The 26,791-nt window shown below is 37.5% G+C and overlaps 1 protein-coding gene across 10 annotated transcripts in view; it reads right to left on the reverse strand.

Annotated features, from left to right (window-relative positions):
• The window catches only part of LMO7 (LIM domain 7), a 128,540-nt gene that overhangs the window by 83,837 nt on the left and 17,912 nt on the right, over positions 1–26,791 (reverse strand). For 8 of the 10 annotated variants that reach the window (XM_090130658.1, XM_090130666.1, XM_090130630.1 and 5 more), the window contains exons 2-3: positions 10,910–10,980; positions 7,374–7,443 (exon numbers count right to left, since the gene is read on the reverse strand). In XM_090130658.1, coding sequence (XP_089986784.1) covers positions 7,374–7,443; positions 10,910–10,980 — 141 coding nt within the window. The remainder of the gene's footprint in view (positions 1–7,373; positions 7,444–10,909; positions 10,981–26,791) is intronic. The other 2 variants (XM_090130642.1, XM_090130654.1) reach the window with 2 other exon arrangements.

A 26,791-nucleotide genomic window follows, 5' to 3' on the forward strand; every position in this document is an offset into this window, starting at 1 on the left:
AAGTAAAGACTGTGCTAAGCAGCTGCAAGTCTGTTGACTACTTCTGAATTCTTTAACAACTTTCTGAGCACATTCATCTAGAAAATGGAAGATTACATCTCTGGCCTTCTGTTTGCACATTGGAATTATAATTTTTTTTTCCCCTGAAAAAAACATGCATCATCTTGTGCTTTGCCTTATGAAAACCAACATCAGTCTAACTGGCTTGCAAGCAGAGCTCATTAAGCACTTATGCAACTTTACTCCTTGTAAAAGTGCTGCTCACACACTCACCTTCCACCTCTGAATTGACAGTCCAAAGAGGAATACAATTCACAAGACAGCTCAGCCATGAGGAAAAGGTGGTGCAGTGGAAGCAGGCGTTGAGGCAAAGCTCACAGCTGCATTAGCTATGATGGGCCCTAGCACTTGTCAGGAAGGCTACATCAAACCTTCCAGAGAAAGAACAACATTCCACATCCCTCAGTACAACTCTCCCTCAATATGCCAACCCTCTCGTCACTGCAAAAAGAAACATTAGACGAGCAAGCAGAGCAGCTTAGATGGTTATTAACTCATTAGTTGGCTCTCAACCAAAACTTATTATGAGGCTGTTTCTTATAAGAGATTTTGGATACTGTTAGTTGCTGCACTACCAGCAACTCCATCCAGGTTTAAGACTTTATTTTTGGCGAGCTTTTTGCGTTTTGTGGAGGGTTGTTTGGTTTTTTTTTTTTCTGCTTTCTTACCAACACAGCTATTATGCAACCTGTTCTATGCATTTGTGCATTTGTCCTTTCACATTTTCCATACAGAATAGAAAGAAGAGGTTAACGTATATTCATTCTCTCATACCATACAAGGTACTACTAATATTACTCAAGTAATCCCTACTAGTTGATTTCTGGAACAGAAATTGAATATGCAAAAAAACCACTTATTTAAAAAAAATAAAATGAAATACAGGAAGACCAGAAGCACAGAGCTGTGTAAAGGCTACATTAAAACAAGGAGTTGACAGCAAGAAAAAAAATACAATCAGAAATTTCAGCACAAAGGAGTGATTCCAAAGAACTTGAGAATTAGAGCTGCTTTAAAAGATCTCTGTTAAAAAGAACATAAATTAAAAACATCATTTTTTTAAATTTTTTTTTAAAGCAGAAAACTTCACTAATTTGAGTTTAAGTAATTTAGCGAAGGAAATTCATAGCTAAATCCTACATGAAACAATGAAGATTGTTTGGATTTTATCTGAAGAAAAAAAAAAGAAAAAAAAAGATTAAAAGCATCCTACAGCAAAGTGAAAATTTCATTTACTTGCCATTCCCCTGCAGCAATTAAAAGCCGTGTCAGGAAAACATTCCCACAGAAAAGGAAATTTTGGCCAGCTCTACCCGATGACAACAGATAAGGAAATACCAGGGCGGCTCCAAGGTTTGCCAAGTGTTAGATACAAAGGCTCAGAAAAATATTTTTTTTCATGGTAATGTTTTACCTTCTCCACCCCATCTTTATCTCTCTTTCATTTTGTTATAATTTTCTTTCACATTTCTCCCTTCTTATCCTTATTATCCCCTACCTTACTGGCTTAGGAGGTACCTGTTGATGTCCACAACAAAGTAGCTCTCCCTTGATTTTTCAGGTAGTTGTCTTGGTGTGCAAGAGAAATTAATACCATCTGATACATTAAATAAGTGCATTATGTAACACAGTATTGTTATATTGGATTGCATTAAAGAAGAGAAGGAATGATGCTTGTGTAGCACTTGTCTGAAGAGCTTCTTGGCCTATGTGAACCAGAAATGTAACTTCACCCTACAGCAACCCCGGTTCCATGCTAGAACAACAAAAATAAAATCCCACTCTCCAACGTTTCTGATGCATGTCTTCAAACCGAGGACTGCTTACAGATGAACATTTCATTCTCTTATGTGAAAGGGAAACAAAAGCTCACAATAAATAAGTGCACACACACACACACACACACAGAAAAAAAATACAACCAGTCAGCCAATGCCATCTTTGCCAAAGCTAAAATAAAGAACAGCATGAAGATTGTTTGTTGCTCATTCATACAGCTCTCACACAGTTACTTGGCAGCACCTCTACCCTTTTGAGATGAGAAATCAGCTTAGAGAAATAAAAAGTTGATTGCACTGCATTTGCAATTCTTAAAAACCAACAGCTCTCCACTCTCCCCTGTGGTCTGACCACAGCCCTTCATGATGTGATGATGCACTTCCCAACCACAGAGTGGAGCAAAGCTTTGCATTTCCACTTTACTAACAGAAGCTGCAAGGAAAAGTAGATGGTCTTACACACCCAGATGCAGACACTACAGGGCAGGCAAAAAAGCTAGCCTCATCTTCCCACTATCTCATGACTTTTTCTGCTTCAGTCTCAGTTCAGCCAACTAAAAGTAAGGAAAGTTGGAAAAGTAAGTATTTTGAGGAACAAAAGCACTGCAGACAAAGATGGGTCTCAAAATGCTCAGGAGAGACTTGATGGGAAATGTGCTCAGACCACAAAGCACTCTTCCTGGTCTGATCATATGCAAACCACTTCACATGCTGGGATTCAAGCTGAAAAGCAGAGAACATATGTTTATTGAGTATCTTTTTTTTTTTTTTTTTTTTTTAAGTGGGGGTTGGTGGTACTCTTGCAAAGCATTAATTTTATTTCTCCCTGAGAATTTTAAGCCAAATCGTTTTGCGAGTTTTATTAAATAACTTTGAGGCTGCAAAATTTGTTCCACTCTTTCCCTCTTGCCCATTTCACTACTAAAGGAGAAAAAAAAAAGAATAAGAAAAAAGACATTCTTTTAAAAAGCCTTCAAAATACCATACAGCAAGAAAAAAATATACTTGTTTTTAGGCATAATACTAATAATTAGAGGTATTTTCTTTTTTGGGGGAGGGGGTGGGTGGGGGGGGGAATGTTAGGAAAAAAATCACTATGAATTAAAAAACATACTGGAGGATTTATTTTCCCTTTCTCAGAAACCTTAGAGGAATACCAAGCTAAGGAAAGAGCAACAGGAATGAGGCATCCACTAACCAAGCTGTTATTTCAGTGCCCAGTGCTAGAAGAAGTGGGGATTGCTCTTTAGCATAAGGCAGTTCTTCAGAAGGTGAAGTAAATGGTCTGCTATTCATTTTCCACATTTGAAGCACAGCTGCATCTTGCTGGCAGATGGAGCAAGTCATAAACTTGTAATTCTTTGTCTAGATATAACTCAGGCTGTTCTAAAATCAATATAAACAGGGTTTCCTCCATAACAGGAGCAAAACAGTGGGAATAAGATCAACCCAGCAAGATTCATCAATGCAAGTCATTTTCTTTAAATCACATCTCCCTGACATTGGCTTATGTGGTCTATACTTACATGAAATAAGTATAGACCAAGGCAGACTGAACTTTCATTATCTTGTACAACACAATTCATCTTCCAGAAATCTCTGACCCTTCAGTTACCTGGATCACATGCCCCAGAAATGCCAAAGAGCTTCACAAGCAGCTACTCAGTACTAGTTTTCTGCCTCCTCTGCTATATCAGGGAAAATACAGATTGCTCTTTCGTCTTATACAACTGGAAAGATATACAGAAACTTGTTCTTCACTTGCCATATAATATTTCAGAAAAACAGTCTTTAACAAATGGCATTCTCTCGGTGTAGTGGTGTTTATTGCCTTCACCATCCTTTTAAAGGAAATTAAAGCAGTCAAGCACACGAGAATTCCTCTCAGAGATCCTGCAAAAGCACATCACTCTTTCTGAAACCCACTGTTTCAGATTTTTACGCTGTTAAAAATCAACCTGCTGCAAGCCACAGCCTTCTGCAGCTACCGATGGAATTAGTCCTTTGTACCTTGGTGGCTGCACGTGCTGTAACTGCACAGCCCCCCTCTGAGTGACTGACGTTTTCCTTGGTCATTCATCACTGACCAAGAATGACAAGGGAATCAGAGATGGCTACACAGGAACTGATTCCTGCCCCTGCAGTTCTGTGGCAGCCCCAAGATCCCACATCACTCACCTGGGCAAGCTAGCATTGAGCTAGGACTAACCCAAATGGGCACACTGCTCTGTAAAATGGGCAGCTGTCACAGCAGGTGTCTCCAGCACTCAAGCCCTGTTAATTGCTGCTGGAATAAGAGTTCTACTTTAAGGGCTGGCCTAAGTGCTTCTTGTCACCATCAGAAGATGGATCTGTTCAGCCCTCTATTTCCTGCTACTTTGGTTGTGGTCTCTTCCCTCAATGGCTAAGTTCAGTTTTCCAAACAAACACACATGAATCAAAGATACAAAAATATATTTTTTAAAAGGGTTAAAACTATATTAGCTGTCACACAAGCCATGGGAGGGACATGCCTCCTACAAAAAAATTGGAACATCAGCACTTTAGCACCAGCTTAAAGAATTTTTAAGTTTGCCCAGTACCAGCACTTCTGTTAACTGAATGCCAAGTTTCATTTCAGTGTTTAATCATCAAGACATGTATTTATTTATCCCTTCCATCACGATTATACCTGAACCACTGAGATCCACACCCACAGTTACAGACCACAGTATAATCAAATTAGCGATCAGTACCATCACACTAGCGATGCAGGCTGAAGCTTACTTTCAGCTGACTAAAATGAGCTTGGAATTTAGGTGATCCTTTTAATGTAAAGTTTCTATTAGGTTTTTGAGAATTAAAGGATTCCAAAAGCAAGTGACATAAATTAATAATTCAATTTATAAAGTAAAGCCAAAAAAACCCACATCTCAGTTACCTATCTCTTATTAAAAAAGTATGGCACGCAATACTCCATAAAACCCATACTCTTTTGTTATTCACACAGGCTTTCATTTCCTATTTTACTCAAGAAATTTGTTTTCAGAATAACTACAAAGACAAATAAACAATATAATGAATCCCTTCTGGAGATTCAACCAGATACTTATGTTGAGCACTGTACTTTTATACTGCTGAGAAAACTGTCAAGCATTTGAATCAAACAACATTTTTCAGAGGAGAGAGGAAAGAAAGAAGTCAAATGCATTAACTCCCTAGAGAAAGAAAGAAAATCTGAAGAAATTCCAAGGTCCATAAGGACTGTGAAGAAGCTGTAGAGAGAACACGATCAAATGATCAAAGACTCAAATTCAAGTTGTAGCATCTGTTTATCCTTTAGAAATAAATTCTACCTCTTGAAGTTAAATTTTCCATCTGGTTAAAAAAAAAAAGCCCCCCTACCAATAAGGTTTCCAAATCTTATAAAGGTCTGGTGGGGAGCAATTAATGTAAGACTGAAAGGCACAGAACACAGCAGAAGTGAGAGTTGTAGAAGTGTACGTGTAGCCATGGAAAACACAGTCTAGAAGCTGACTTGTGGGAGAATCAACTAACAAGCAGTGAAAGTATTTCCAGAACATGGCAAGCAAACCTAAACCAGATAATTCCTGGCAAGCTCTATACTTAGGAGCACAGTAAACCTTGCTTTTCTATACTGGAAAGTAAAGCAGAGAAGTTTTCAGTAGAAGTGATTGAATGTGAATCTGTTCCATCTGTAAATCCTGCAGTTCATCAGCCGCAATATTCTAAACCTGGCAGGTACTAATGCTTGTGTTTCTATAAATGCACAGAACTGTAGGTTTTAGTATGAGTTATATGCATTCAGGGATGAAAGCTGAGCTCTCCAAAGCTGTTTAAATTAGCATGTCACTCTCAAGTTGGGAGACAGACATACACACATACCCATTATTGCCATCATAGTAACAATGTTCTGAAACCAAAGTATTTCTGTAAAACTGCTTCCACAGGTTAACACAAAATATCAGCTGTCTTAAGGACCACCTTTAAGTGGTACTTCAATAATAACAACAATAGCAGTGGATGGTCATGGTTTATGAGATTCATTCACCCTTTCTCCCTTTTCTTTTTGAAGACTTGTAGGAACTAGTAACAATGATACACCCCAAATAAGAAAAGCTAAACACCTAATGAATACTCCAAATTTGTGCGTCTGTAAACAACAAAAGAACCATGTAAAATTGAAAAGATATTCCATTTCATAGTTCAAGACAACACAACACCACAAAAAAGGAAATATAGCCCATGCTTTTCTGGTCTGGACAAATGGCTACTTCAGAGGCCATTCAGGCAATCAAACAACTGATAAAATAACAGTACCATCTTCCCCAAAATCATTTTGAGTTCTTTCTTTCGATGCTTCACAGGAAAAGAATGTGCAGCATTCATTCACAAGCCTAATACCCTAAGCTTTCTGGGACAAAGGCAACCAATACTTTGCACATTCATTTGATGTGGAAATGGACTTTCTGAGCTTGTACAGTAATATATAGCAAGTTAACCCAATCTCATGACCTCTAGCCAAGTTAAATACACTTCTCCCTCTAAAGAGCTGCATAGCTGATGCAAAAGCAGATGTTTGCTGTGCCCTCAATTGAAGTTCTAGAGGTATTTTGTCTTCTACTCTTTTTATAAAATCAGGAAACTTTCCCTAACATTATGATTGCATATTTACCATAAGGTGGTATCTTCTGCTTCTTGTAGGAATCACAATATGTCCCTGTTTGTTTTGTGTCTTTTAAAAAAAAGAAGTTTTGGCCACAGGACTAAGAGACTGTTATCCTGTAAGTAGGAATAAATTAGAAGGCTAATTTATCTGGAAAAAAAAACTGGCAAAAAAGAATTCAATTTGCTTACCCTCTTAAAAGTTTTCTGACCCTAAATGGCTAAAAAATTTAGTGTATGGTCTCTGACCAGCATGTTTGTGAAATAGCATACAGGAAGTCTTAAATTTCCCATGTAAATGATTCCATGCGTTACTTTTCTCCCCCTCTGCAGACAATATGATTTTCAGCCAAAATATCTTCAGCTTAATCTCTTAGGTGAAGCCTTAAGAGAGATTTCTGCATCAGAGTTATTTTAATGCAACCTAAGCTTTACTGTGTGTGAGGAGAAGCAGCTTCTAAAAATAATCAGGTTGCAAAAAATATTTCTTAGCTTGTTCTTTCCCTAACAGAGGGGATTCTGAAGTGGTTTGTGAGTATAATGCAACAACAGCCTTTGAGTAAAGAAAGGTAATGCTGTATAGGTTTGAGTGCAGGAGCCACCACTGTTTGATATAGGGATGATGAAGCTTCATGATGTGACAAGTTGATATCTATACAATGATCTAAATCTTTAATCTTTGCTTTCTAATTTAATGTATAAATGGTAATATGTTGATCAAAAATGGAATTAGAGGTATAATCCTGTACACTTGGTAGGCTTTTTAATGAATCCATGGTGAGATCAACAGGCAAGAGGGTGCTTATCAAGCACTACCTGAACAGAGCATGGAGTCATACTACAGATATTAGATTTGCTGTCATTACTTACCAAGCCAGCTATTGGAGTTGACAGACGATTTATCTTCCTAACAATGCCAGGTTTGATCTTGTTAATCAAACTACAAAGAAATCATATGAATTTACATTACATAATTTTATTTAAGTCTGAATATCATGGCTTACTGAGAAAAACTTTGCATACATTACTCACTCCTATGACTTGAATCAAATAAATAAATCTATTAAACACATGCCCCTATTTTTTTTATTTTTATTTTTTAAAGTCAGTTTACCGAAAAGCAAGAACCAGCAATAGAAGATTATAGAAGCAAAAACGGGACAAGTCATAAAAATAAGATGTTTGATAAAGGCAGAGTAAGAAAGAAAGACAAAAAAAACAGAAGCAGCTGGGTGGGTACAAGGAGAAATGAATTTATGTTTGACTGATTGGACTGGATGATCTTAGAGTCTTTTCCAAATGTGGTGATTCTACAATTGGTGATTCTATGTTTCTGCTAAATTGGTGGTGATGTTAACTAGACTGAAATTTCACATTTAAAGATTTTTCATATCTTCTTCGTCAAATTTTATCAGAAGAATACATATCAAAACATTAATTTTCAGTGTTCCTTGTAAGAGGACTGACATTCCTGTAGGAAACCAGCTCAGATTTCATATGCTACCAGCCCTAGCATGATGTCTGCAACAATATTTTTTGTAAATATTTTACATATGCAAGTTATTGGGTTTTTGTTTGTTTGTTTGTTTTTGCTTTTGTTTTTGTTTTTTTCCAGTTGGACAGAAAGGACTGAGCCTCACAGTATCACTCGTACCTTATATAGAATTTGCAGTAAAACTGAAAAAACAGAACAGATGCACATCTTGTCATGTATTGAGGGCAAAGTATTCCTTGCACCTTCATTCTCAGGTTCTCAGTCATGCTGGTAGGGAAATCCCGTGATTCACTGAAATACACACTAGACCACTGGACCAACAAAGAGCTGGAACCTCACAACACCCTGTAGATGTTATCCACCTACATCTGAGGAATTTGGACTTGCTACCTCTTCTTGTTGCTGCTTGTTTGGCCAGACCCCTTAACCACACAAAACATCAATTGGGTTTTATGATCCACCCACACCAAAGCAGAGTCAGCTCCAGAAGTTTAAAATTATACAGGGGAAGAGGCTTTTTTTTTTTTCCTCCTTTGCAGCAAATAGATTTGGAAAATAACAAAAAGAGTTTATGCATACATAATGAGATGGAAGAGATTTCTAAGCACCTGCAGAATAAGAAACAAAAGTAACAGATCCTGAGATTTTTCAACTCCATCGTTATTTACCAAACAAAATACATTTGGTGACTTTTCCATCAAGAAAAAAAGAAATAAAGAAAAGCTACTGTTTTCTTATATGTTCCAAATACATCACTTATTTGCTTTATATGTTTCAGAACACAAAGTAGTGTGTAATAGAAAACTTTCTTCCTCTAAACAGGAGATCCAGTATAATGTAAAAGGATTTATTTTGTCAACTGATCAGTCACTTGACACACATATTGGTCAATAAGTCAAACAAGCCAACTGGGCTGCCACTAGAATAAGTGGTGAAAGAATAGATCTGAACTGCTGCAGTATAAGCCAAATATATTGCCTCCAGTGATAATGTATCTGTGTAAATTAAACAAGTCATGTCAGGGGAAACCAAGGCAACATATAATGCTGTGGCTAGTTTATCTCCATTATTTAAGATCTTTTCTTTTGTTTACTTTGCTGAAAACTGGACATATTTTGTTCTTTTCCATTTCCAGTGAACTCTTCATTTACCTTTGTAATTCAAGGTATGTCAAATTTAAAAGTTATGATACAGGAGAACAGCTGTATGATTTAGTGCAGTATAATTAGATGTCTTTTCCTTTAAAGATTGCTGCATGACTCCTGAACAAAACTGCTCAGATGAAGAAATTACTGGATGTTTTTCTTACATGTAACTGTTAATTACAGATAAATTTAACTGATCTGCATTTGGCAGATGGATGCTCATGTTCTTTTGCCAAATAGGTGTCAACAATGAAGATATCAAAGAGTTAGAGTATATCAGTTCATTGCCATTTCTTAAAGGCTTGATTTAAAAGTTGCAGCTGAGTACAATACACACATCCCTCTAAGTAGATACATCAAGCAAAGAAGTAGCTTCTTGTTAAAGCAATAGCTATTTTATTACCACAGTCAGTATAGTTCACATTTGATTACATAAGCAACAACAAAAAAAAAACTTCCATCCCTACAAAACCGTTTAGTCTTAGAAAAACAAAAACAACTCCCTCACACCAAAAAGACAATTACAGAAGCAACTAGCAAGATAGTCTGAAAGGTGAAGTGCCCAAAGGAAAAAAATTAAGGAGAGAATAAACAGGAAATTAGACAACATTCACAGAAGTAAAGATGTGGGAATATTGCCTGTTTTGCATTTACTTTGGTTATTGTGATATACACTGAAACAAATAAATAAAAAACAGAGAATTAAACTTTCATAAATATTTTCTGAAATGGCTAAACTGATAATGGATACCTCTAAGATACAAGGCATTTCTAAATGTCCAACGTAGTCTCTGAATGGGACACTTACACCTATATTTCCTTAAAATATAAGGTGGTTAACACCACTTTCAGTCTTGGAAAACTATTCTAGTAAGTATAAAACTAATTACAGATAGACCTGATGAGTGGACGTTTTATACCTCTGACTCAGTCTACCAGTGAAACCTGATAAGTCTCATTATTGCCAAGTCTATAATATATATAAACAAAAGAAAGGTTTTTTGAGAAAGTGTTCTAGAAAAAGCTGAGGTCAGAGTACTGTTTGCTGTTGAAAGCAGTAACTAATTCAGTCCAAATGCTACTGAAACCTGGGCTGTAACATTTACTTTTATGATCCTAAGTTGCCTTTAAGTATGCCAAGTGACATCCTATAGATGGTGTTAATGACATACTTAGATGTAATTGTAAGACAGCCAAATACTCCTCATATTTTATATTGAAGAGAAATTTTAGTAATTAATATTACTAAAAAAAGAAAAAAGGCCTAAACTTATTTTTAATTTATGATTTAATCACATTCACTACTGAAATAAAGTACTTTTTTTGGTATCAAGTTTTCTGGGAAGAATCACTGTCTCTCAGGATTTAGAAAACAAGGGTTTACAATAATTTCTTAACATGAAGAAGGCAAAACAAAACAGTGATTATATAAGTAACTGAGTCCCTCCATCACAGTCACGGGCCACACCACCTTGCTTAAGCTGAAGAGAAAGTCCAGTGACACTCAGAGCATTATAACCAATAAAACTAAGCAGAGGCCAGAGGATCAGCATAATGCTCCAGCTAAGACAAATGTATTGAACAACACATGGAATACATAGATCTAGAAAGTGGACGTTTGCCACGGGAAGGAAGAACAGCTTTCAAACAAGTATAAAAAAATATATAGTTTAAAACATTGTTGGCACTTAACTCAAACAACAGGCCAAGAAGGAAAGAGGTTGATAGAAACCTGAAGCATTTTTATATAGTAAGTCAATACTCACTCGCACAACAGGACTCCATTTTCTAAAGCTGCTCGAAAGTCTTTGGTTCCAAAGCTTTTCCCAGTAACTGTCTAGAAAAATAAGAATTAGAGTCAATTTGAGGCATGCATACAAAAATCAGTACTAGAAAGAAAAACTGAGAAGTAAAAAAACCTTCAGTTCAACATATAGTTCACAGTATGCACTATTTTCTTATTAATTTCAAAATAGAAAGTTTTCTAAAACAGTTGTGCCTCAAAAGAAGTCAGATTTAACATCTTCAAACAGTTTCTACTGATGCAAATCAACCTTCAGCTAAATTCTGTGGGAATACTTATTTTCTAAAGCAACACTAGCTATACTGGAAAGCATAAAAGAAATCTGAAACAGAAGCATGAAGAAAAAAAGTGTGGAGTCTTTCTTCATTTAAATCTTCTACTTCATTTTACATCTTGAACACTCATGATATCCAGCATGAAATATATTACCTTTTTTTTCCTGCCACTTGCATCTAAGGCAGTGTGATTAAAGAACTTCTCTGGCAAGTCTTTATTACCACATGTATGTAAACACCCATTAACTGGACAACAGTAAGATTATACTAATGGGGCTACTTTTCATATACAACGTGAAAAGCAATGAAAAAGAACAACGTCAAACAAAGGACTTAAGGTACCTGAAGCCAAAACCATTACCTATAAGTTTTCAACAAAGCTGTTTTCCACAAAAGAAATTTGCTCCTGGCATTAATTCACTCCATTTCAAGTGAAGAGTGATACACTGATGATCTTAAATTCATTTGCTTGGATTCTTCTTACTAGATTTCCACCCAGCAAAGGTTCCTTTATCAACACCCACAGTGGTAACCCACACACAAATCAGGAAGGGAGAAAAGTTTCTAGAATAGTTCAAAAAGAGTTTTATTCCAGCTAGGTACAGAAATCAAACAAGGAAAGGCATTTATTTTTGTTAGCTTAGGGGTCTCCAGGTTCAGGCACTAGCTTGTCATAAAATTCCATGCAAAGATCCTGACCATCCCCAGTACTGCACAGGACTTCAGGCACTCAATTAAAAGTGTTGTGGAATCAGTGTGCATTCAGACCAACAGTTACTACTTGCCACAGTAATTAAAGAAATCAGTGGTGAAACAAATGAGCAATGCCTGGTGAAAGAGCAAAGGAGAGAACACAGTGCTTTAAGGACCTGATAAATCATCATCCTGTTATTTTTCCTAAATTGGTAGAGGAACATATACTGCCTAGAACTTAAGCTATGTAAAAAACAAACAAACAAACAAAACCTGTTTATTTTTCAAATTCAATAACGTGAACTTCAATCTCTATGGAGAAAAACATTAGATGTTATGAACATTTTCTGATTTTATTTATTTATTTTTAACCCATAAGACTCCAACCAACTCTTTAAGAGGCCAAACTTTATTCTCATTTTAGAGTTCTCTCTGTCATCTATGGGACTACCCAGTACATTTGTTTGGTTTAATGCAAACAATTCATTCCTAAGTCATGCACGCAATATGCAGTGAGGTGTTTCCTTTACCTAATGTCACTGGCCAGAGTTGGGCCCATCTTAAAACTGCAATGACTTAGATATCTGGAAACAACCTTCATGCTGAAATTCCTTAAAAATAAATAAATAAATAATCAGAACTGCATGTAGATAAGGAGGTCACTAACACATTATACTAAGAAGTCAGGGCGGAAACATCACTGAGGAGACACTGAGCTTCAGCACAGATCCTTCAGACCACAGCAGTGTCACACTTCAAGGTATAATAATGTTTCTACGGCACTTCCTGAGGTAATTTCTAAGCAAATAAAAAAAGAGGCATGGAGTAATTTTGACTGCCACAAAGCTTTCTATCATAACCCCAGCTAGCTAGAAGCCATCGTTCAACTGCAAGAGAGTCCAGTTTTGGCACAAGATTGCAAATTCTAGTGTTAACTATACAGACTCTTAAAATTACATTAACAGAGGGAGTCATTGCTCTGAAACTTTTGACTAAGTTATTCATGCAGCCATTGAGGAAATCAGTGTTGATTTGGTGTATGGGATGGAGCAGTCAGACTGACATTGCAACTCATGGATTTTGAAGGCTGTGATTTGTTGACATAAAAATAAAAGATATCAAAACTGCCAAGTTAGCTTTCATCAATATTGACTTACAAAGGATAACTAATAATTAAGTAGTTAAAAGGTATTCTCAACAAACAGTTTAATATCGATGGCTTCAAACTGAAATATTTTCCCACTTGCACAACACCTTGAATTTGATGATGCCAGAAAAGAAACCAAAAAACCAAAACCAAAAAACCAAAACCAAAAAACCAAAACCAAAAAACCAAAACCAAAAAACCAAAACCAAAAAACCAAAAACTGTGCTCCATTTTAAGCCAAGCTGTCACATGGAGACAGAGATATTTTCTCAGAAAGAACTTTTGTCCAGCCTATACTCATTGCAAGGTACCAATCATGGCTGTAACTATTGTAGTCTACATAGCAATAAGGTATCATTAAAAACTGGAAAGCCATGGATTAGCTCAGATTTCCCCAGTTTTTAAGGACATGACTAAGACAAAATAAATCCCACCCTGAGATACTACATCTTCAAACAATGTCTACTATTCGTGAGTCACTGTTTATTCATTAAAACTGGTTATACTGGGTGTGGTACTCTTATGTAATTGTCGGAATTGATTTTGGATAATTTGTCAACCATTTAAGCCATGTGATCCAAACAATGAAAGAATATCTCCCAAAAGTGGTTTTCATCCATTTCTGAACAGTCTCTTAAAATTCTCTCTTCTCCTTCATCTAGCTTCCTTCTATGTTTGTTGGTTTTTGCTTTGTTTTTTGTTTTTGTTTTTTCTCTTAATATAAAGAAGGCAAAGACATAATTAAAGACCAGACCATAAATCACATTTAATTGCTGCTATAAAACAGTTTGATTTCAGTTTTGTAGAAAGGCGTCCCCAAATACTTTGGTAGCTTGCAATTGCCAAATCCATGCAATTTACTTCAAACTGCAAGTAAATTAAATGCTTACACACACATACGTTAGAGGGCTAATTTAACTTCAGGTTTGCAATGATTTCCTTAGGAGGTGGCAATTCAAGAAAACATAACCAAAAGACCAACCACTCACAAGATGGCATGACTGAACAGAAAAATATCTTAATTATATGCCACAGTACCAAAATTAATAATGAGTACATTTCTTTGGCTTGTCCTGCTAGAGGACAAATAAAGCGCGTCATAGATTGTTTTGCCCTAAAAGCCATTAAAAATGTAAAACTCTTTCAGTGTTAATAGAAAACATTGAGTTTGCACCAAATTGCTTCCATGGTTTACACCAATTTGAATGGCATCCCAAGAGAGGCTGCTGCCATACAGGGCTGTAGGTTTCAAATGGGTTGGCTTCACACACACACACCCCCTCACAAAACGCAAAGGACCAAAAGCTTTATTACCTTAATTTTGCTGTGGTGAAAATGCTACAACCAGACTTTTCCCATTCAATAGAAAACAAAGCCACCTCACTTAACATACCTGGACACACTGGTTAACTGATCCTCCATCACAAAAATGTTAGCTGCTCAAACCTAAGAGGAAGGCATTTTATCATACCCAAATCATGGCCTGAATGAAGCATTACCACAGAACACTTAAGTATTCACCAGCCATTTGTCTACTCTGAAGCTCACATTTCCTAAGTCTTGCTCTTCTTGGTCTCATTCACAGCTCCTCCAATAATCCACTTCTAGACCACACAACCTCAAGTTGATTAAGGACCTCACACATTGATTTTAAAGAAATACTAATTACATCAGTGTGAAGTGCTCAACTCCACGATGTAGACCAATAGGTTAGAGATGGAAGATTCAAGATAAGAACCAAACCATATGAGGTAGAAATGGCCTGAATATAGAATTATACAAAGATCTCAGAAAGCAAGCAATTTATCAGACAGTGATCTCAAATACACCAAACTGATTTATGAACTTCATGTCTCAAACTAAGTCTGCAGCAACAAAAGCCAAGCTTAACATTGTGCTGCAGAGAGGATGACTAACATGCTGTAAAGAACCAGGGCAATGATACAAATGTAATGTCATGGCAAAGCCTCTGCTGCAGGATTTCAGTTATGCTGCCAGGTTCCCTGGATTCCACCACACTGCCTGCCTCAGCAGAGCTGGGCCTGTGCCGGTAACTAAGGAAAGGAGAGATCACATCACATATGTGTCAATGTCTGAAATATTACCTTGTTAATGGCCTTTTTTCCCCTCTTTTTTCCCCAAGTACCAAAAAATCTGGATCAGGTTGCCAGGGCACGTGGTTCCATCATTACATGATCTCCACATTATGTATCTCCATTTACAACACTCACTTGGCTCTAACCACCCAAAACATCATTTCCAAACTGTACTCTTACTGTGTACAGTAACATGCACAAGAGTTACATAGGCTACACCTACAGCCAACAAACAAGATTTCAAGAGACTGTCAATGCTCTTCCTCTCCAAATTTCGTAAGAAGTCTAACATTGCCATGGTTTTCTGCAACAGTTGATTAATTTTCTCAAACCTCTCCCCAAGGGCAGATGATAGGAACAATATTCAGAGCATTGCTGTACCCAATCTTGAACACACAAGTAGCAAAATGACAGAGGCCACCATTTGGGTAAAAAGAATTTGGCTTTGCAGCAAACAGCTAAACCATAGAGGGTACTAGCTTTCCGAAAGTCAAAAGTAGAAAATTTCTGAAGAAAGCAGGACCTGTTTCTCAAAACCCCCTGAATTTAGGGCCCTGAGAAGAGAATCACAGACTCCTGTGGGTTGGTAAGGACCTCTGAAGATCAACTCCAACCCCTATACTAAAGCAGGTTCGCTACAATGTAGGCGTTTATATCATCCAGATATGGTAGAATGCTGCTGACATTACACCCCATGTAGCAGAAGGGATGCCTGATTCAAAGCAGACAAGGTCTAAAAGGAATCCCTATCATCATTTAATTCATGGTCCAACAAACCCTGAGACATGCTCAAGAGCTGGTACCCACAGAGGCTTTCACTGGAAACTGTCCAGCAATTAACTTGAGACACTGCCTACCTTAAAAACTTTGAGTCAAGAGCAATGTCTGGATTTCTGAGACTAAAGAAGGAAGCTTTTTTTTCCTGTGATTGTGTGAAGCTCTTCCTCTAAAGTCCTCATAACTCACTGCTAAAATCCATGACAAGCATGAGTCCACTGACGAGAACAGACTGAGCAGCTGGGAATAACAGCAAAAATAAAAAGGCTAGAAGAGATGAAGGTTTTTCACTTCATCATTTACACTGTTTCATGAGAATGGTCCTCTGTGTATCCATAACACAGTTTTCCATTTTGAATGATTCCCGTTCTATTGCTCAGTGCAAAGTTGCACCATCCTATTTGAATCTATACCCCAAATCCCTAGACAGTTTCATTTTAGAGGATGTGGAAATTTTTCAGTCTTCAGCCAAAAATGCCTTTGATAACAAATCAGAACAGGCATTTATGAAAGGAAAAGACTGATTATTGAAGACAACTTACAGTAATTTTCTATCATCATCATAATGATGGGGTCTTACTGTGGTATGCTTGCTGAAAGAGGCACGCCAAGACTCGCAAAATACCATAACTTTTTTTTTGTTTGTTTTGTTTTTTAAACACAAAAGATGAAGAAAAACAATTGATGAGGGAAAAGCAAGGAGAAAATACTGTAAGTATAAGAATCACACATCTCTCCACATCATCTGCTTCTGCTCTGGGATTTTATGCGTCTTTTCAGCTCTTCTGTCAAATTCTGAAGGATGGAAGTGAAGATTTCATTAGAATGTTTATGAGAATCCCTGACTTGGAGAAAAAATGCCACAGAAAGAGCAAGGATATTTTCCATAAACAGTTGAGATCAAGCAATTCAGTCACAAACAAGATCATCCCAGAAGTGACAGCAAGATGAATAAGCTTATACTGTTGCATATACTGATGACGTATTGACAGGTGTCAAACTAAGAAAAAAACCATTACTTTGGTTGTATGATAAGTTCTCATTGTATAAGCAGATTGGCAGGATGAACTGAATGGAAATAGGTGTTCCAGCAGGAGATAAAACTTGCAAATGTAAATTGAAAGATACTAATCTCCAAGGGAACAAAAAGAAAAAAGCACTGTGGATTTACCATATCAGAGTAATATCCAAATAAATCAGATATGCCTATTAATTCTGCAAACAGTTTTAATGTGCACCATTTCCAAACTCAACATTATAATTCACACATCATAGTGGTGCCTTGGAACTGGATGTTTGTTTCTGCCACAGGAGAAAGAAACATTAACAAGGAGCAAAGCTTTTTGAGAAAAAGGGGAGAAAAGTAATCTACTGAATTAACATGAAAAGTAGAGGATATAGATTTCATTTTACTTGTGATCCCATTTTCATGGCTTAGATATTTTTAATGATTGTGTTTAATAATGCACATGCCCTCACACCAGCCAAGCTTTGAATTTGCCTATTGTGAAAGTAAGTCATTTCATTCACAATTTCTTTTCTTTTTTTTTTCCCCTGAAACACCTACCCCTTTAGCACTACATTGTTACCTGACCTAAAGTTCATAATACTTCATCAAGCTGAGAAATAAAGTGATCAAGAGATAAATGAATCTGTGCACAGCTGTGTCTCAGCTGGACTTCTGTATAGTGTCAGCCTGAGTAACACAGAGGAGGAAACAGAGAGGTTGCTCTGGACAGAAAATCAATAAGTTCTGAAAAATGCCTTAGGAGGTTGAAATAAAAAGGCTCAAAAAATATGAGCAACAAAGCAGCTCAGTAAAGAGGACTGGCAGGAACACTACAACAGCACGCACACAGCACACAAACAAGGTTTTGCAGAGCTGGCTGAGCAGATCAATCACAAAAGAAAACCACGAGCTTCCTGCCATCCTGAAACTACACTAAAGACTCCTTTCCCTCTTCACACCAAGTGAAGGGGTTGCATTTAGGAAGCACCCCATCTTCTGATCACACAGGCTACTTACCCCTACTCACCCACCAAACTGCTTCTCTCCAGCACCAAAAACAATAGCAACTGGCCCATGGGTTCCCAACACCCACGGATCCATAGCCACAGGATACTGGAGATTAGATAAGGATAACATCTGGACTTTGCTCAGATTCTTGAGGCTTAACATACCCTAAAATACAGTGATTCAGTGCCCAAATGAGGGCAGGCAGAACATGATTGAGGAATTGACTGGACACGTGTTATCGCCCAGAACTTCAAGTTCAGACAGCAAGAACAGGAGAAAAACTGAAAATCTCTGAAGTCTGTCCATGCCATCATTTTGCTAAAGGAGGAAACCAGAGTTCACAACAACAGTAGCACTCAGATTTCAGATGAAGCAGAAAAAAAACATTTTTTGGTTTCACACATTTCCATTCGAATAGGGGTGTTACTTGGAATATTAACAGATGAAGATATATTAATAGATACTAAAACCACATTTGTTTAGGGCAAATGTAAAGAAAGAAACTGAAGCAAATCACATTTCTCTATTAGAATCATAGAATCACAAGGTTGGAAAAAACCTACAAGATCATCTAGTCCAACCATCCTCCCATCACCATTGCTACCACAAGCTACTAATCCATATCTCATAGCTCCTCATCCAGATGCCTCTTGAACACTGCCAGGGACAGTGACTCCATCACCTCCCTGGGCAGGCCATTCCAGTGCCTGACCACTCCTGAGAGAAAAAGTTTCTCCTTATGTCTAATCTAAATCTCCTCATGTATAACTTGTGGCCATTTCCCCGGGTCTAGTTTGTTGCCTTGGAGAAGAGGCTGGACCCCTCCTCATTACAACCTCCCTTCAGGAAGTTGTAGAGTGCAGTGAGGTCTCCTCTGAGCCTCCTCTTCTCCAGACTGAACAATCCCAGCTCCTCATAAGACTTGTACTCCAGATCCCTCACAGCTTCACTGCCCTTCTCTGGACATTCCAGGGCCTCAGTGTCTTTCTTGTAGTGAGGGGCCCAAAACTGAACACAGTACTCAACGTGTGGCCTCACCATGGTGAGTACAGGGGGATGATTACCTCCCTGCTCCTGCTGGCCACAATATTTCTAATGCAGGAAGGGATGGCACTGGCCCTCTTGGCCACCTGGGCACACTGTCAGCTCATGTTCAGCCAATTTATTGCATTAATCTCTACTTGATTTTAACTAACGTTATTACAATAACTCAATCTTTAAATATCTTGTTCTCACTCATTCAAAACTGAAAATAATGCAAGCTTGATGGTTGCATATTCTAGGTTAATTATCCAGTTTATCTATCATTGTGATTCCTAGTCAGAGAATAAATATTTACAGTTCTCCAGAGTGGATGTTCAGTGCCATGAGCAAATCAGAGCTCTAAATGCAAGGTTTATAACTATGTTCAGCAGAAGGAAAAAAGGCATGCAGTAAGAATATGCACGCTACAGGGAAATGCTTTAGATATCATTGCTTTCATGTGTTTAGAGAAGTTATTCATGCATGGAAGTCATTTTATGCTATTACTGGAAATAGAATCATAGAATGGTTTGGGTTGGAAGGGAGCTTTCAGATCATCTAGTTCCAACCCCCCTGCTATACACATGGATACCTCCCTCTAGACCAGGTTGCTCACAGCCCCATCCAGCCTGATCTTGAATGCTTCCTGGGAGCGGGCTTCCACAACCCTCTCTGGACAACTTGTTCCAGTGTCTCACCACCCTCACAGTAAAGAATTTCTTCCTGATATCTAGTCTAAATCTACCCTCTTCCAGTTTAAAGCTATTCCTCCTTGTCCTGTCACTACCTGCCCTTATAAAAAATTCCTTCGCAGTAGGCCCCCTTAAGGAAAGAATTTTGAAAAGCTTTTTCAATCTTTTCAATTTTTCAATCTTTACTGGAAACAGTGCTTCCAGCAGCATACCAAGACATGCTCTGCGCAAGCTGCAGTCAAAAACGTTCACCAAATCCCACCTCATCTCAAGCATCAACCCACATACACACAAATACAGACAGGGGAAGCAACAGCTTTCTAAATACATCTTCTCTCCTATCCTTACATTCCCCAGCTTCTATATCTCTTTACATAGCCTTAGTTTTCCAACCCATTTCACAGGCTTATTTAACTTGTTAACAAGTGAACAGATGGACAACATGTAAAAGATACCATGCAGAAAAATATTTCACAGTGCCAGAAGACACCACAGAGGCAATTAGTGTCACACAAAGAGTACGGAAAAAATAGCCATGACACCAGCTCCTTACAAGTGATGGCACTTAACATGAACTGCAGCACTTTGAAATTCCGATGTTTTATATAACTGTTGCTAGATAACATCAAGTGAAAATTCCATAAATTAATGCTAAGTTCACTGACTTCAGATGTAGAAATATTATGCTCTTCTTTTGAATTGGAATAATTTTCAAGGGGAAAAATCAGCTCAAGGGAACTCCATTGGCTGCACACATTTAAGTCAAAATAAAAGTGAGACCACAAAACTCCTAAGAGCTATGCTAATTTTTTAGGAAAAAATAAATATATATATACAAAAAATGTGTAAGAAGTGAGAGAGAGAGAAAGCAGAAGCTATAAAGAACTGTGACGTCAGGAGAAATTATTTTAAAGGATTTCATTAAAAGCCTAAAATTTAAAGGAATATAAACAAACAGAAGTAATTATATTGGGTTATTTGAAATACACTGTACGTGCACTGAGTCACTAAAATGGGAGTGAGGCTTAGGAAGACTCCATTTCCCACCACTCACAGCAATGTATTGCATTACAGATAACGAGCTCATAATATTACAGTATTTGATGGCAGAGACCATTGCCGCTGCCACGCAGCACCACCTAATGAGAGACGCCAGGTACAACACAACCAGAAGCTTTGTGCTTACAAGGTGTCCCTCACTTAGGCAGAAGATGAAAGAAATTGCCTCTGGCAAAGAAATTAAATAATTGCACTCAGAGGACTGCTGGCTACAGATGAAATCGAAGTCCAAGGGAGCAGCAGAAGGATGGCGTGCATCTCAAAAGAGGAGCAGAATTGGAGGAGGCAGAGCACACAGTACTCCAAATGGGACCTCACAAAGGCAGAGCAGAGAGGGACTATCACCTCTTACTCCTTGCTGACCACCCCTTTTTTGATGCAGCACAGAATACAGTTGGCCTTTTGGGCTGCAAGTGCACGCTGTTGTCATCTGTGCACATCACTGCCCTGACATCTATTTCTTACCAGAGATCTTTAGTCCAGTCAGCTTTTGAGAATTTAAGATAATTACACCACTGGCAAGCTCTGGCTTTGCAGGGAACTCTTTTGCTTGGTACCTCCATTTGCAACACGGGGGAAATGTTTGTACCTATTATACTTGTAGGTGGCCTTGAGTAGTTACCAGGATGACTAGAGTCAGCTAACTTGGAAGGGAAGCAGGGAGTGACAATTACTGCTGTGGCCACACAGAGAAACATCTTAAACTGTTGCTCACCTTTCATCTTCTGATTCAGGCTGAGAACTGATAGAGCCCAAGTGTTAGTCAACCACCTCCAGCATGACACTTCCTTCGGCCATTTTATTGCTTAACTGCAAATGCAGCTTTATTATTACTTTTTTAAGGAACCAAACTGGTTTGACAGAGCACTTCCCTCCTCACCAGGGTGTGTTTAGAAGAACCAAAGATAAGTCTGTCATAGCAGCTATGCATGGTTGCTACGTTTACTGCCCAGAGGTAGGATGTAATTGCTAATCAAAGACAGTCAACCTCCCCCCTTATTTCAGAAGACAATTATAATTTGTTATGACCTCCCCACAGAAATGATAACTTCTCTTTGCAAACAATTCCATTCCCTGTAAGGGTGAGGCAGAAGTCTTCCACAGTTTTCACACTGACCCCACTAAACATTTGAAATGAGAATCCTCAATATCAATAAATTCAACTTTTTCAATATTATTAAAAAATTTCATGTTGCTGAAAATTTTCATTTATTTTCCTCTGGAGGGAGTAGTATATCCACAGCATATAAAATAATTTAACTGCATGTACCTGATATCCCTATCTCAAAGAAGGACACTGACTTAGACTAGTATATAAAAGAAATTGGCAGGTTCCAACCTCTAATGTGATGCTTCATGTATATTTACATAACTTCCTTCAATAACAAGGTCAAAATGATTTTTAAAAATCCCACAAAAATGCAATACACATGCACACACAAAAGTATTTTATACAGAGCTGTAGAATATTACTGGGTAATTACTTGGTTCCATTCAATTGTAGCATGAGGCTTATATATTTAAACCACAGAAAAGACATAGCTTCTGGGTGATGAAAAATGCCCCCAAGTACATGCATTTGTTTATCTATAGCTTAACTTCCTTCTGTCTTTAAAATAATAATGCACAAAATGACAAAATGTAATCAATACTCCATACAGATTTTCATAAACAGAATAGCATCCTTCTTATGAAAGATTAATATTTTCTCCAACTGTAGGCAAGATGCCTCAAACATTTACACCGGGGCCCCTGCTGCTTCCTATGATCTGCTGCCTTCCAGGGTGCACAGATTTCAAGAATGTCTGAAATTGTGCCTAGCAACACAGACAAAGCAGATTGCCCACAATTTAAACATTCTCTTCTCTGTGTATTCCATTAAGTTATGACAACTTCTGTTGCTTGATGTGCTAAATGCTTATCATGTCTAAATGAAGATTTATACCATTTTACTTGCAGTTCAGTAGAGCAGCCGAAGACATTTTTCCTATCATAACAAAAACGGGAAATATTTTTAACATTAGGTCACTGCTTTATCAAAGCAGAGCAATGTCTATGCTCTTTTATTTGGAGCTCCAGACAGAAAGGAATGGTTCTTTGTATCATCAATGCTATTTCCTGTGTAAGATAGGATTTTCTTTGAGGGCATCACAAAATTACGCTTTTTTTTTTTTTTTTGGACACATCCACTTAAATATTTTTTATCCAAACAAAAAGTTGGATTCAGTCTCAGCTCAAAGCATTCAAACAGTGCTTGCACAAGTACAGACTAACTCTGTGTGAATTATCCTGTTGAATTAAATTAGTTGTCCATCCAGCCCAGCATCCTGTAGTGACCTGCACCAGGTATGTCAGCACGTTCACAGGGTGGAGAGAGAAAACCGAGGGAGGATACCAGTGCTTTCATATTTAAAGAACAGGAATCCTTGCCTTCTCTATAATTAAGCAGTAAAAAAACAGATTGGAAGAGCAGCGAAACTTCTCACAGTTCTTCTCTTGCATCAGAAATCATTACATTGTGGGAAAACATCACCCACAACATTTCCAACCCACCCCACACCCCATACTGCAAATAAATCTTTAAGCAAGTAGATCTCGGGGGGGGGGGGGGGGGGGGAGGGAGAGGGAAGAAAAGTTTGTGGCATAGAGTTGGGTAGGGGAAGTTATGTCAAAAGAAAAATGGAAGTAGTTGAAATGCTTTATCTATACAATGCCTTTTTTTTTAACTAAGGTATGCAACCATTAAAACATTATTAAGAAGTCATGTATTCTGGCCAACTTTCTCCATGACTGCTGTATCAGTTTGAGGGTCTGCATTTATGTTGGGTTTAAATTCACACCAAATCTGCATGTAGTTGGAACACTGATCTCACATATCTTTTGACATGTTCTGACCTCTGCTGTTGTAAAGTGGAATTTATTTTTACTTCTTTTTCTTTTAAAATGCCACAGAGATGAATAAGATTTTCAGTATCTGCAATTACCCATGATGAAGAAATGATGGGGAAAATACTTTTATTTTACACCGTGAAGCATTAAAAAAAAAGTGTCCAAGCTTTTAATTTCCCCTCACATTTTTATCATCCAGTCATTTATTATAAAATGCATACTTGGTTGTTACATAAAGGCACATACCTTATTACTTTAGCATCTAAATTCAATATATTCAACCAAAATAGTCCCAGCAACTTTCTTCTCTGAGAATACATTGTTTCAGGTGCAAGTACTATACTACTATATTTGACAGCATTATGACTAATACTAACAAAATCACCTACCACACCGAAGTACAAACTCTACCACTAACAAAAGCCTATTCAAACATCTGGTTTTAGGCAAACTTTATTTTCCATCTGAGCTGCATTTTCACCGTTCTACAGTAGACCAGCAAGCTCTTTTATGTACATGTCTAAGTAGTATGTACTGAATTCTGACAGTACTATTTAGAAACTCACTCTTTCCCTCATGAAAATGTCTCCTTCTAGACCCTGATCTTGAAAGATGAAGGCACAGATCTTTACTGTGCTCATCCCTAATGCTCAAAGAATGTTTGCTCTTCCTCCCCCATTGTATCACCTGACATTTCAAAATAAAAATCACATCTATAAGCTGCATGATTTCCATTAAACTTCCTGATCTTCCTTGGCTTCAATATAGTCAAGTATTTGATCAAATATTCATAATTAGGAGAAACCTTAGACTGCATCTCCCAGCCAGGTAATACTTTTGACTAAGGAGCAGACAAATCACAGCACAGCACCCAGGAAGTGTTTTACCACTGAATACCCTTTTAAATCCATATTTTACCAGAAAAGCAACACTAACCTCAAAACATCAAGTTTACCCCAATGCCAAAATTCCACTTTCTTCATTACAGCTTTCTTTTATGAGCATAAACACAAAACAGTTTTGTTACTGCTCTTTGGCAGTAGTTCCTTCCAAAAACGGACATTTTTGCTAACAACCATACTAAAATTAATGTATTTTATTACTGTTCTGCTGTGGGTATATATACACAAGTTAAAGAACATTTTTAGCTTGGACAAACATGAAAATTTGCCTTAACACCTTTACTAAAGGAAAAGCAGAAAATGCAACAGCCCAATACAAATAAACTACTAAATATGAAGGGATCCTCAACTAAATCAACAAAAGAAGCCAACTCTGAAATTCAGCATAGCACTGCACCCCATAACACAGATGTCCAGGGGACAGCCTTATCAATAACATAAACCATTCTAACAATATACCTCACACGGTTTCTCTTGCCTTTAGTTACAGACACCATCTGCTGGAAACATAACAGCAAGGGTTTCAAAAATGTTGCTACAGCTTCATTAACCAGCACCTACTCACACCTACTACCAGCAAGGAATCCAGGCAATGGGTCATACCTAGTGTTCTGTACAATACATATCAATAATAGATATTCTGTATGTTTTAATGTTACTATTAAAATAAGGAACAACTTCAAATAAGGCAGCTGAAGTGCATTCACTGATTTTTATTAAGACAACAGTTTTTCCACTGTGTAAGACAGAAGCCTCAGTTCTGTTGTCAGTGTTTGAAGGCAACAGTGTATACAACCAGCACTACAACTTGGCTCAAAGCATTATTTGCTCTTTTCAAGGCTATTACAAAACTTGTTAAGTGTTCAGACAAATCAGCAGTGTGCTACAATTAGTTCAGTTTTGTGTACAAGAGTATTTGAGCAAAAATGTGATAAGAAACTGAACAGTTTAAAATGAAGAGAGGTATGGTTAAGTGGAAACATTTTAAGGAACAAATTAGCAAAATGAAAGTGAACAAAAGTCTTATAGATAGCATAATAAAGAAGTCAAGAAAGTTAAAGTGAGAAGAATAACTAGCAAAGACAAAGGAGCAGAAGAAATTCCATAGCCATGCTGAAAGGAAAAGAAAAAAAGGAGAGGCAGGAGAGGATGGGTCAGGTATGAAGAAGCTGGATAAATAATTAATGAGAAGTTGGCTACAACGTTCAGAGAGATACCTCTCAGATTCTTCACAGAAGGATGAGATGGGGAAAATAAACCACTGAGAGCATAAGAGAAGAGTACAAGATGGTCAAGCCTGGGGAAACTCAATTAGGTCCTTACATGCTCTGGAGCATGTTCTGCCATTAGCAATCATCTTTAACTAAAGGGCTAGAAAGGTCTAGCTGATTTAAAAAAAATAAAGATCCTTTAGTGGTGTGAGGGTAAGAGGATAAGAGAAGAAAACAGAATGGGAACTAGAAAATTTAGTCTAATCCCCCCCAAATTTAGTTTCTAGAAAGCTATTCACAACTGCTGATCCTTCCCATACCAACTTGTAGCTTTTTGGGGGAAAAAAAACACTTTGGTTTGAAGCATGGCACAAAACTAAATTTTTTTATCTTGCTTTACTACAGTAACTGGTATAAAACACAAGAACAAAAGCAATAAATGGGTTATAGATGGGCTTAAATTATGCAACTAGTACAGAGTTGCATGACTGTGTAAAGACATATTAGAAATCCAGTCTAGGTAAAAAGATTTAAAGGCCATGTTGTGGCCAGTAGGAAAAGAAGATTACATACTTAAGAAAAGTTGTACAAGCATTACAGAAGAAAATTTGAACTTGTCATTCTCCTCATTAATTGCAGATCTTTAGATTGATGCTCCGAGAAAATATTCAGCAGAGCCTCGTTACAAAATCTTAAAACAGGAAGACTGGATGTAAAAAAAGGATGTTTGTGTACCTCCCAAGATGACAAACTTTTCTTCAATAACAGACTTGGACTCCATTTGCAGCAAGCTCTGTGCAGTGCTGCTGCATTAAGTGGGTGCTCACCACTCTCCACTGCTGTTGTAGTTGTCCTGCCCACAGTTTGGCACCAGTTGGAGCATACACTGTTGCTGGCATTGCAGTTGAAGACAAAACAGAGAAGAGGTTTAATCTGGAGGAAGCAAACTCTATTATAAAGAGTTAAGAAACAGAAGGAACACTAGGTTACCAAGTTTATCGAAGAAGAAAAAGTATTAGTTAATTTAACTTGCAGCAAAGAAGATTGTCACATATTTGGATAG

This window comes from Phasianus colchicus, chromosome 1, assembly GCF_987193195.1.
Source record: "Phasianus colchicus chromosome 1, bPhaCol1.hap1.1, whole genome shotgun sequence".
NCBI classification, from domain to species: domain Eukaryota; kingdom Metazoa; phylum Chordata; class Aves; order Galliformes; family Phasianidae; genus Phasianus; species Phasianus colchicus.